The following is a 13,682-nucleotide window of genomic DNA, read 5'->3' as shown; positions in this document are numbered from 1 at the left end:
GTACTGCACTTTTGCTATCTTCACCAACTGAATCACTCTCCTGGCCTGCCTTTATACTCTTTATGCAACTGATTATTATCATTACTCATCTTGTGCTACCTCCAAAGTCCCTTTTTCCAGATTTCACATTTAATCCTCATTCATTCATTTGACACCTATTTTATTCAGCCTTTGGCCTTTGGAATACATTCACATATTGATGCTGTTAAGTATTTGTTTGTCAGTTCCCAAGCAGCATTTATTTCCTTTCTGCTCAACTCTTTATTCCATGCTATAGCTCCAAGCTATCTCCTAAGCCTGTCACAATCAACAACCTTGTAATTCCTGATATATTCTTTCCTCACCAAAGTCTTCATATGGCTAGCCACAACCTAGGTGATCACTTCATGATCACGCTTGCCAATTGGAGGAAAGTGCAAAATCCCTCGCATAATTACATCATCTGATGAAATGATCAGATCTGAAACTCTCAATCCTCACATGCCCCCTTTTACATACTGCCTCAGTTGTCTCTCAAGAACTCAAATTCATTTTCCTTATTCCCAAATGCTATCTCTTCATTCCTCACACCACACCACTCAAAACCACTGCCACTATTTCCCTCTTTCATGTTTACCTTATATAGACATAATTCTTCTGCTATTATTAGCAGCAGCATTCCCCCACCACCACCCTTCTTGTCCTTACTATCTTTGTAAAAGCACTCTATCTTTCCATTTCTATTCCTGTGAGGAAATCATCTTCATTCATGAATAAACTCAATCAGTGAAATAATTTCATCTCCCTTATTTCTGATACTCCTGACATTTGTAAATGAACACAGCAGATCACTTTGAGGTCTATAACCAGTCCTGTCCAAGTAAATGTATTCCACTCACACTCTGATCCATTTGTATACTGATCATCCTCATACATTCACTCTTCCTATGCCATGTCCACCTGGTCCCCCCCCCCGTTTCCCTGTTCCTCACATTCCTGTTCTCTCTCCATCTCTCACACTACTACTATTTCCATTACAGAGCACTTCAGTCTCTTCTGTTCCACTCTCCTGATCTTTCATTTCACTTCTTACTTCTGATCTCTTGCTTGCATCACTGGACTTCCATCCAGTGACAATTTCTCCAGTTCACTTATTCCAAAGTCATTAAAATGTAATTTGTCACTTTTGTACAATTCCGTTCTTCCCTCAAATAGATGCCACACATACTACAACTGCACTTCTTTCTACTCGCACATCTCTGCGAGCATACCTCACTCTCTGTTTCAATTCATCATTGACAACCTTTCCCACTATACTGTTATCTTTCACTCTCCTCAATAACCTCCTGATAATCCCTACTTATATTCACTTTCTTTCCAGCTAAATCATTCATTCCCACAGCTATCACTAATTCTCTTGGTCATTCTCCCTCCTGATAGATGGACTCTCTCTCATTAACCAATCCTCTAACACTGGAATCTCTATACGCTGCTATTCTAGAGTAATTTGTTAGCTCTTTTTCTGTTATTTCTTTTATTCTGTTCTTTATAACTCTTTCATTTGTTTCCACTAAATGTCTCATATCACCACATCTCATTTCATTTTGAACAACTTTCTTCAAATCTTGCATTCCAGCAGTTTTACTGTTGTTCCCATAGTCATGCTACCTTTCCTTCTGCTGCATGTTTCTTCGTCTCACTAGTTTTCATTCTGTTTACATTTCTTTTATTTATGCTAACTTTCATTCCTTCAGTCTGATTTGCATTTTGCTGATAACTCATAGTCTAACAAAATATTGCACTTTCTACAAATCCATACCTTCTCTTGTCTCCTGCTCAGTCTCTCCACAAACACATCTTTCACATATATACATGTTGCACTAATGACATTGAACCATTTTTGAAAAGTCTAAGTCATTAACAGCATTTGATCTTTGTGCACGTGGATCTCATTTATAGTGCCATTGTGTTCCATTCAAGCCAAGATTCAAAAATTCAGTTTAAAAAAAAAAAAGTCAGTAACAAATTCACAAAGTCAACAATCATGCATGTATGTTAAACTACCAAAAATAAATAATATTATACTGAAATGCAAGCAATATTGCCAGTTATTATACAAAATAGGATATCTTTTCCAGAGCTCTTTACCAATGACACATATGCAGCTGTCCTCTAGCAGCCAAATTGTTGAGTTCCTTAAGATTCTTGAATCTTGAACTTTTTTGGGACAAATAGCTGCCAGATCATGTGATTTGGGAGCATCTCTTCATTACAGTTCTTTCAAATTTGATTATTTTTGAAAGAACTGTAATGAAGAATGATCATGTGCCTATTTATTTCATAGATGTAAGAAATGGTTCTCCAAAATAGGAATAAATTAAAAAAAATTATAACCAAGTTTAATATTTACCTTACAGGTCAGAGTACCACTGTTATTGCCATATATTCCAGTTGTATATTACATACTTTTTTGTTTCTTGCAGTTGCACTGTTTTTGTATTAGCGCTCTGATTGTATTGCAGCTAATGAAAATTAGCACAAATAATTTATTAATACAAATCTACAATTGTGACAATTCCATTTCACTTACTTTTATAACCTAATAAGTTACTATTCAAATAAAATGTTTCTCTGTAATGCTGTCATATGATATAATTTTTATACATTATCATTTTTGTTAGTCATATTTCCACTCTTTTAAAATTTCCAGCTAGATGTAAAGGAAGCTAAAGAAGTAGATTTAACAAAAGTCCAGTGGGATACTTCTGAAGAGGAGGAAGAACCAGATGCTGAGGAAAGTGCAATAGAAGATTCTGATTTGGCTACAGATGATGACGATGTACAGGAAGATGACTGAAGGATTCTGGCACTTAACCTCATGTGTGAATACAGTAAATTATGTTCAGGGCCTGGGATGATATAAAAGTGACTGATGACAGTAAAAACCTGTTTTTAAATGAATGCTCAAACATGATTAATTTTCTATTATTAAAAAAAATTTGTTTGCATCAAAAGTTCCATTTTGTCTTTGGTGTAAGGCAGGTATACTAAAAGACTCATAAGAAGGATTATTGTATAATTTCAGTAATAATTTGTGTATTTTTTTCATCATGAAATTTTAATAGTATAAGACAAGTGTGTTATTTCTATATTATACTACTTTTTTTTTTTAATTCAGAAATTATTTAATTATTTTTATATCTCTTAGTGTTTAGCACAGGTGCAGAATGACTAATTTTTTTCAGTTTCTTGTACATTTAAGACCCGTCATAAAATTTAGTCAATTTTTTTTTTTTTAATGCAGAGTTTTGTTCTTATATATATTTTTTTTTATTATTTTTTTCTGTGAAAATGTGGACCAATTAGATGTGGTACATATTTCATTCTTTTGATATATTCAGTGGTATTTACAGGTTTCTTTAAATAGTTGGGAAATATTTGCCTGATTTCCCTCCCTCCGGGAGAAAAAATAAAGCTTGTATCTGAATAATACAAGGCTCTGCACTCAAATAGACATATAAAGCAGATAGTTTATAACTGTCTGTAGAGCTTTCAAAGGCAAGCGTTCTTTGGCATCCAAAGAATATTGTACCTCTGAAATTTATATAACTTTAAGAAAGGTGTGGTGCATAAACATCACATTGAACAGATTTATCTGAAGAAAGTTCATGACCTCTCTATGACAAATGCATACTGGACATTACTTGCATGTTTTGGTGCTCTTTACATGTAAACCTGTTCCAGATAGTTTATTCTGTAAAATATGCAGGTTTACTTGTTTCACAGGGTAGTTGATATATTTTGAAAAAAAATAAAAAATAAATAAATGATTTTGATATTGATCTTGATGGAAAATTTAATACCACTTTTTTCCCCAAGAACATTGGGGAATAGCTGGAATAATTAATATCAAGAATGAACTTGATATTAAACTAGGTGACCTGCTTCAGTGGAAATTTCCTTTTAACTGAGGAATAATACAAAAGATTGCATCATGGATCTAGATTTATTTATTAATAAACCTGGTGTTTTTCTTTTGTTATTGTCTCCTGTTTCTTTTTTTATAAAGCATAAATTTATAAAATTTCTTGAATGCATTTTTATGATTTTCAGAGATATAAAATTTGTAGAATATTTTCATCAAAACTTTTTTTTATCTTCTGTTTCTTCTGAATCTTTCAAGATCTTAATGACAGTAAGAATTAACAAAAAACAGGTGATACAACTTAAAAAAAAAAAAAAAAAAAAAGTGGTCCATATGTATTAGAATTGCAAACCAGTGATGCAGTTTTTTTTAATAGATCAGCTCAATTTAAAATTAATACCAAAACATTTGTGGATGTAATTTTTTAAAGGAATTTGATGGCATTTCTTTGATTTTCTTTAAAATATCAGAATAACTATACTGTTTTCATTAACTTGATTTACAGAAGGGAAATTTTGGAGCCTGGTCGATAAAGATCATTGAAGTATTATTGTGTCCTTGCCTTAAAATCATTTTAAAACAGAATAGTTCACATCCTGAACATTCTGTAAACAAGCAGTTATCATTTCTTTACATAGATGTCTTATCCTTCCACACTGAAAAACATTCTTATTTGTAATTTCTGATATGTAACATAATTGTAAATCAAAGATGGAAGGAGTCAAAATACTTGTAAGTTTGTGTTATTTTCATGAGCTAGAAATGTATGATCTACATCTTATTTGTTGATGATTACAAAATATAACAAAGGGTTGTGGGTTTCATTTTACCATTCTGCCTATCCTTCATAGGATAATACAGTCATTTCCATAAGTATTTAACTGGAATTAAATTTTTGTATGTGTACTGTATTGTGCTAGGAACCTTTGAAACTGTTTTTGCTACTTTTATAGTATACAGGTAGAGGCTGCTAAAATTTTATAAGAGGAATATAGGTAATTGCTACATAAGCACAACAATCAGTCTATATAAAGTGCCAACAATCTATTAGATTAATATACTGATGGCAAGTGTCGTAGACAACAACCTACAGCTGTAATGCACTCGTTATATGTAATATGAGTAATAATTCCCATGTGAAGTCACCTTTTTTTTTTTTTTTTTTAAGAGGGGATTAGTTAGGAAGGCAGCTCATGTTAAATATGATCACAATCAACCATAATGGCTAGATTTCACCATTAAGAATTTAGATAGAATTTGCTGACAACCAAAATAAGGTATGACTTTAATAATTAGCCTCTTTTTTTTTCTTTCTTTTTTTTTTAAGTCATTGCCCATACATTTATTATCTTTGTTAAATACTTCTGTATGTGTGTTTATGTACTATAGAAGAAAAGAAGATACATTTTACGATACATTAAGTAATCATTAACATGATAACGTTGCTGGTAAGAATATACGAAATAGAAATCATTCTATGAATACATCTTGAAACTTAATGTTGACTTTAACAAAACCTGTATCTTATTTAATGATTACTGTAACATTACATTCCAAGAAACAAAGAGTACATATATATTCCCACTTTATTATAGAATGAATGACAGCATATGATAAACATATAGATTTATTTGCTCCTTTATATTTCATCCTTTTTATTACAAAGAAAGAGAAGATAAGAGATCAATAAACCAGCATTCAAAATTGATCTTTCACATTATGCACTTCAAGCTCATATCTTTTTTTTTATTATTATTTTGGTAATTTTGGTAAAAAAAGTAATGATGTAATTTTTTTCATGTAGTACTATCATATCCTGTACACCCCTTGAGGGTACATGGCAGGAAGTTGATGATGATGCTCATGTCTTGGTCACAATTAAGTACACAGGAGAATGTTATTTACATGAAAGATGGTTGGTTATGGTAATTCACTACAGAGTTGACATAAATTATTTTAAAAAAAAATATGAAGAGTTTAATTCTGATTACTTCCAAGAAATTTCTGTTGAAGTACCATTATTAATAGTTTTTTTTTCCTTTGCTCAAGACAGACAGTAATGAATTCATGCTACATAACACATCAATTTTGAATGTTGGTTTTTACAATCTTTTATTCTCTCTGATGATATCCTTGTAAGAAGAATGAAATATATAGGAGCAGATAAATCTGATCTAAATGTGCTGCTGTTATTCATTTCATAATATCCACAACACATGTTCCTTTTAAATATATTATCCACTTAGATTAATAATACCAAAATGGTTCTTTAAGCACCTCAAAAAGCTTATCCTAGAAATGTTTTTTCATAAGAAATACACTTCAGATTAACATGTTCATGCCAGGCAGGAATGAATCATCATCTTGTACTGGCTGAAATTCTCATACTTTTGTTTGTGCATTAAGTGGACATGTCATGAACAGTTTAATAATAAAACACATAAAGACCACAGTGGTAACTTTTAGTTAATAAAGGTACAAATATTTCGTACTGAAATTAACAGTACATCTTCAATGTCATACAAACAGTTAAAAGAATGGAATACAAAGTACAGAACAGTCGGTGAATCGCCAATTAACATTGTTGCCGCTTGCTAGGAGATTAATTACTAAATATTATTAAATAATCCTTTAAAGATAATTAATTTTTATTGATGGTTACATAAAATAAAGTCTCCCAGATTTTTGAGAGAGAGACGGTCATTTCGATTTAGATTCGGCTGATGTAAAATAGCTTCACAACTTTCTTTAAAAAGGCGTTCAAATTTGAACCTGCATCTATGGAGGAGAAGAGATTTATCCCACTGGATATTATGAGTAGTGCCAGTGCTGTGTTGTGCTAGACCAGACTTATGAGGTTTCATGTATTCAATATAATATTGATGTTCCTTAATTCTTTTTTCCACAGAACGGCCTGTTTGTCTAAAATAAGATACACTGCATTCACATGGTATTTGGTAAACACCTGCCAAAGATAGAAATGCCAGTTTATCTTTTGTAGATGGCAATAAATAAGAAATTTTGTTGATAGGAATATACGTGGGAATCAGATGATACTTCTTCAAAATTCTGCCTATCGGTTCTGAGATGCCTGGAATGTAAGGGATTGGAACTCTGCGGTCTGTTGAAGAAACCTGAGGTATTGTTATTTTACATCAGCCGGATCTAAATCGAAATGACTGTCTCCCTCTCTCAAAAATCTGGGAGACTTTTATTTTATGTAACCATCAATAAAAACTAATTATCTTTAAAGGATTATTTAATAATATTTAGTAATTAATCTCCTAGCATGCAGCAACAATGTTAATTGGTGATCCACCAACTGTTCTGTACTTACTTTGTATTCCATTCTTTTAACTGTTTATATGACACTGAAGATGTACTCTTAATTTCAGTATGAAATATTTGTACCTTTATTAATTAAGTTATTACTGTGGTCTTTATGTGTTTTATTATTAAATATACTATGCCACAGGTACCTCTAAAGATTAGTGTCATGAACATTTATGCTTTCCACACATGCCACTAAACCAAAGCTAAGTAGAGAGGAGAAGGAATATCAAAATTTTGGAATGTTCTTTTAATGCATATCTCACCTACAAAAGTTTTACAAACTTTTTTTTATAAGTGAGATACACATTAAACCTTTTTTAATCACAAAGGTTTGTAAAACTATCTGAAGTTTGCTAAGTATAGATAATCTGGAAATCCTGTTCTCAATAGCTTATCTCATATGTGAGAGGAGCTGGGTTTTTTCCCTTGCAGAAATGCAAAAGTTTTTCATCCTGCCAAACAAGCAAACCAGCCAGAAGAATACACAATTAAGACCTTGTAACCCTAGTTGCTTTGATAACTCCAAATAACCCTACTCTAGAAACCAGTCATGGAACTTTTTCAAATATCAAGCTCCATCCTTGTTCTAGGTGTTGGTCTCACAACAGGCATCGAAATTCATCTATCAGCTGAAGTCATTCACAAACATCATGACTACAGTAAGATTTGAATGACCTGTTGTTGGCAAGCAGAATTGCTATCCACCTGGTCAGTGAGACTAACAGAATAATCAGTAATTAAGACTTTCTGTATTTGGATGGTACATTAACAAAAGGTGAAGTAAATCATGTGTGATTTACTTCACCTTTAGTATAGAGATGAATTGCATCTGTATGCTGTTATAATTATAGCAGTTTATAATGTTATAAAAATTCACTATAGAAAATAAATAGCCATTCATTTAGATGATTTCTGTGAGTGAGTTGGCACAAAGTTATTTGGAGATGGAAGAATTGCATATGTGCATGGTTATTTATATATATATATATATATATCACCTGGGTGAAAAGATGGAATAAGAAATCTTGAATCTTTGAGATCTGTATATCAAAACCTGTTGTCTTTCATTGTATATACATGAGGTGTCTCATTAAAGATTCAGTTTTTTTTTTTTTTTTTAAATTAATCCAAAAGATTTCATTTGATTATTTTAAAAAAGTAATAAACTGAGAAAACACAAAGGCTGTGTTGGATTTTCTATATCATTTTTAATCTTTAAAATCTTTCATTACATATTTTAATGCAATATATGAGAGATGGATGATAAAAATTGACATATTGGCATTCAGCAGTTTCTAAAATACTGATTGTTGCAGTGATTTCCTTTCATTTATTTGTTATTGCATTTAAAGATTGTGCAATATGCTATAATGGTAAATTCAGTCATGTTATGCATAATAGATATCCTTCCTCACTTGGCTTACTTCTGTAATATTTAATTTTTAAAATGAAATGCTTTGGCCATATATATATATATATATATATATATATATATATATATATATATATTAAATTACTTGAAATTGGATAACATTACTTTTATGAAGTTTTCTGTGAAAGTACATCTTGACATTCAGCATTTTGCATAAAAATTCTGAAAATTAAATTAACATCTCATAAATGTCGAAAACTTTGGGTGCAAATTAACCTGCCTGGTAATATATCTATATCCTGGTATGAACATGTTAAAAACATAATCATTAATCTGATCTTCACCTTTTATTTCCATGTTTAATTTATGTAAACTAATACAACACTAGGAAGTTTCATCATATAGTTTTCAAGTGATAACCACAATATGCACATACTAAAATAATCTGTAGCATTAAGTTATCAACATTTAATTTTGATTTATTATCTTATTATTTTTATTTACTATATGAAATATGCTTTTGTTTGCTTATTCTGAATTCAAGCTGTATTTAAATTCTATTAAGGGTTGTATCAACTGTCTAAGATTTTTTATTCCAGGCAGTTATTTAACTTCATACATAGGTAGGAATTTATCTCCCTTTCCCCACCAATAAATTACAAAAAGACTTGAAGCATTGATATGTTACTGTCTTATAATATTCATTGCCTTGACAGTAATTTGAAACAGCCCATCCTCCCTTAAGTTCAAACAGATGTCTGCTGTTGCTGCTGGAAGCCCATACCTCTGCCTTCTTTAATTCAGTTCCACCAACACAGTACATAAATCTGATCTCTGTTTCAAAACTTCATAATGGGATTCAAAACCAAAAACCATTGGTGAGCTAGCATCCCTACTAATCTATCCACTGCCAGTATTGCAGTCCTCATCTGTTGACATATTATCATTATTCTTTATAACCCTTACTAATGCTGCATTTACAAATGACTGAATATCTCCCTTAAAAACTTGTTTTTTTTTTAATCTTTAACATAAGTTAAATAACATTGACCCAATAGTAAAACTTAAGGTACCTTACCTGTTGCCTTTCTTTTCTCTGACTGCTTCTCTCTTATGCAATTCCAGCATATTCTGGCAAGTTACTATCAAAACTGCTAATTCAATAGTGCATTCAAAATACTAATATCATGTGGTAATTTGTTAAATACTTTGCAAAGTCCAGAAAAAATACTGTTAATGCATCAACACACACACACCTACTTTCTTATCCAGTATAGGCATCACTTGATTATAAAATATAATTAAAATGCTTAAGCCAGATTGTCCCTTAAAAGACCTTTGCTGCTGTCCATAGAAGATGTTTATATTCCTGAATTCAGTTCAGCCTGTCAATTTGATACTACTGATTTGGTGCTGCTCTTATGCTGCAGCAGTATCTGTCCTTTCCCTCCAGTTTGGGACATTTCATTTGCAAGGTTCACTAAGAATTCCATTCATTAACATATTTATTGTATTGCCAGCCTGGAGCTGCTGGAAACTTATAGCACATTATTACCATGGATGGACTGTGCTAGGATTAAATAAGCTGAGAGCCCAGTCTTGAAGACTAAATATGGTTTTGCTCTTTTTGCTTTTTTCCCTTCTGTTAATCACAATGAAAGCTCTCTAAGATTCCTTTACTTCTAGAATACAGTTCAATTCTTTACTGAAGGTAATTTCTGAATAATTTTGGTATTTCTTCAGGCTCTGTCTGTTCTATTTTTCTGCATGCAGTCTTTCTTTATGATAACTTACAAGTGCCCCTAACTCAAAACTTAACTTGAACATATTTTCAGCTGCACACACAACAGTGACCACCGCTATGATGAAATGATATGCCATAGCAAACTATGGACAGGTCCTGGCCTGAGTCCTATTAAAACGAATGTGATCTTAAAAATGGTGTTATGAATAGTAAAAACTCAATCTTCATGATAGCAAGTTAAATTTCCTAGCAAATGACATCACAATCAGTAGACAAATGAAATGGCAGAAAATCATGCATTGACAATGAAGCACAAAGGATAACACTTGATTTCAGCGATTTTTCTCTTCTGGTCACCAATTTTACTAGTATCTGCTGTCTCCATTTACTTTCTAATTCCTTATACTACTTTATTATTTATTTATTCTCACTCTCTCTCGTACTATTCATTTTGATTCATTTTTACCCTCATTTGTTTTGCTTAGTCTCATTGTCATCTCCAATATGAAATAAATCACAGATTCATGCAATTTTTTATTTTCAAAGTGTAGAAATACCCATCCATTCATATGTATTATAATTACAACAAACTATTCTGCATAAATAGTTTACAAAACATTAATTGGTATATGCATTTAAACTACAATTAAATTTCACTAAAACAAAAAAAAAAATAGAAAACTACATTTTTATTAACTGCAACCCATGCAAAATCAGTGAAAAACTAGGGCACTGCATCTTTTGTATGAATAGTTAAATAAAATTTTGTTTAGTATGGCTGTGTTCAGCTTTTTCCATAATCATAAATGAAAACTATTTAGTTAAATGACAATAAAAGACATTTTTTTAATTCCTCAGAACTAACCTTATATTGTAAATTATATGCAATTCCTTTGTGTTGTTATTGTTAGGTATAAATTAAATCTGCATCTACAGGAGAACAAATATTTAACCGCATATACAAGGAAGTACACATGACCTAGTTCAGTGGTTTCCAAACTTCATACAGTGCTTTGTATCCCTATATTGTAGAAATATTTTCATTAATTCTTTCTTCATTTCCATTAAATATTTTTTACAGATAACTATCACAATAAATACATCATCTAAATTTTAATAAATTAATTCATTTTTGAACCAGGATTTTATAAAGACTTAAGATTAATGCATAAGAATTAATACATTTCATATTTTGAATAATATAGGGCTGTAAGATGAACCTGTGATTTTTTATTTTTTTTTTTTTTGAAACATTCTTAACTTGTAAACTTGCACATATGGACATTATTCTGTTTTTATATTCTCTCTTGATACAAAGTTGTAGCTCACAGTTCAGGAATCACTGCCTAGTGGAAAGAGAGTTATGTGAAAAAGAAAAATAAGAGATTCATGTGAGAAACCAATAAAATTTCACAGTTGGGGAATATCTTATAATGATGCTTGACATTTTTTGCACAGCATTCATTATACCTACTGTAATTTTGTTTGTTCCATTTACCTATAATGTTAATGAAAGAAACATAGAAAGTGTTAATTAATGAAATGCCTATCCTAACTTGTAAGCAAAAAAAAATAATAATAATAAAAATAACTTATGCATTATAACATGCATTGTGATACTTGAAATATATGAGGAATGATATTTATAAGATACTCTGTCATATGTGATCATGATATGAACTTGAATAAAAAATGGATTCAGTTTCTGGATTTTAATTTTTTTTTGTGTGTGTGGGCTTAAAGTTTGAAAATAATTATTCTTTAAAATGTGTGTAAATATTGAATTATTTTAAAATGTATTATATAGGTCATCTAATAAGTATTAGATGTTATTTATTTTGATTAATACTTGAAATATTGGGTTTAGGAAAATTTTATTAAAAGTTATTTAATTTGTATATATTGAAATACAAAGCATGCTTTTTAATACTTGCAAGCGACTGCAGCTGTACTGTATCATATTTTTGATATGGTGTGTTTTTACTTGAGGGGAAAAAAGCAGTTTTTTCCTCCATTTCATGGTTTAGAGCCCATTCATTACCTTCTTTTACTTCAGTGTCTTAGGTGATATTAAATACATTTTTCAAAGACAAAATTCATATTTAATTTTTTTTTTTTTTTACCTCTGAATTTCTTGAATATTTATATATGTTGCAATGCAGAATTGTTTACTTTTGTATCCAAAGAAAAGGCCAAAATACACAATGATTTATATTTTTCTTTTCATCTCTGTTTTTTTAACCCAAACACAATTCCATTGAATCCAGTTAATTTCTTCATTTTAATTTAAGAATATAGCCTTACTTGAATATATTGGAACCTCAAGATTGTAGGCATTAGTGAGACCTAGAAATCGGAGCAGACATGCTAACTGGTATCAGGTATAAATGGTACAGTATTTTTAGTAATATTAGAACAGGATATGAGAGGGGGGGGGTATGCTGCTAATGATATTGGATAATTTGAATCCATTTAGAATTGAGACACCTATAACTACAATACTAGTAAAAGTTTTCCATGTGACAGTGAGTTTGAAGCCATATGGTGGGAGGTGGAGTCTAACAAGCTCAACAAGTGGGGTGTTGTTACAGACAAAGAAATGCATTACCAAATAAAGATGAGTGCAAAACAAGTAATCATAATGGAGGACTTTAATTATCTGAAAATTGAAATGGTAGCAATAAAATCTCATGAGAAGAATGAAGATTAATTTATTGAGCTGTTGAGAGACAACTTCTTCAAGCAACATGTGACAGAAGGAACTTGAAATCAAAGTGTTAGATTCAGTTAGACGTAACTGTTCTGCCTCTTGTTGGTAACAGTAATGTGGTACTGGCCTGAAGTAACTAAGTTTATGAATGTTCGATTGTTTGGTGGGAAGGATATTGACTGCATGGGAAGCATCTAAAAAATACTTAAATAATGCAGCATTGGAATACTTTCAGTTTAGAGTCCTTGGAGATATATCTTAATAATAATAATTAATTTCAGTTTTATATTTTAGCCTGTTTCATTTTAGGTTAGCATTTTCTGAAATGTGGGAAGTGGGTGAGTTCTGATTGTATTTATTCCTAAAATACTGTACTTTTCGATAGTTCATTCTGTCAAATAGTAGAAACATGCCCTGATTTGAGGAGTTGGCTATACATATACTTAAAAATTCATGAAATGAAAGAGTTATCACTAACTGAGCACATAAGAACCTCCTGTTTTAATGCATTTTTGTTTTGTGTTCTACTTGCAAGGAACTTAGGTCTTGTATAAATGAGATTTGACTATACATGTTCTTGAAATAGTAATCATTGACTTAACATGTTCTTGAAATAGTA

At 31.0% G+C, this 13,682-nt stretch overlaps 1 protein-coding gene across 1 annotated transcript in view; it reads left to right on the top strand.

Moving 5' to 3' along the window:
* The window catches only part of Sec63 (translocation protein Sec63), a 229,121-nt gene extending 226,051 nt beyond the window's left edge, over positions 1 to 3,070 (top strand). The window contains exon 19 of the mRNA XM_090408926.1: positions 2,690 to 3,070. Within this exon, the coding sequence (XP_090265052.1) occupies positions 2,690 to 2,836 (147 nt within the window). The 3' untranslated portion in view covers positions 2,837 to 3,070. The remainder of the gene's footprint in view (positions 1 to 2,689) is intronic.
* Positions 3,071 to 13,682: the final 10,612 nt, after the last annotated feature.

This window comes from Typopeltis vanoorti, chromosome 19 (assembly GCF_054136105.1).
Source record: "Typopeltis vanoorti isolate ZY-2024b chromosome 19, IOZ_Tvanoo_1.0, whole genome shotgun sequence".
Classification (NCBI taxonomy): domain Eukaryota; kingdom Metazoa; phylum Arthropoda; class Arachnida; order Uropygi; family Thelyphonidae; genus Typopeltis; species Typopeltis vanoorti.
Note: the sequence above shows the minus strand (reverse complement) of the source record. Positions and strands in the feature narration are given on the sequence as shown.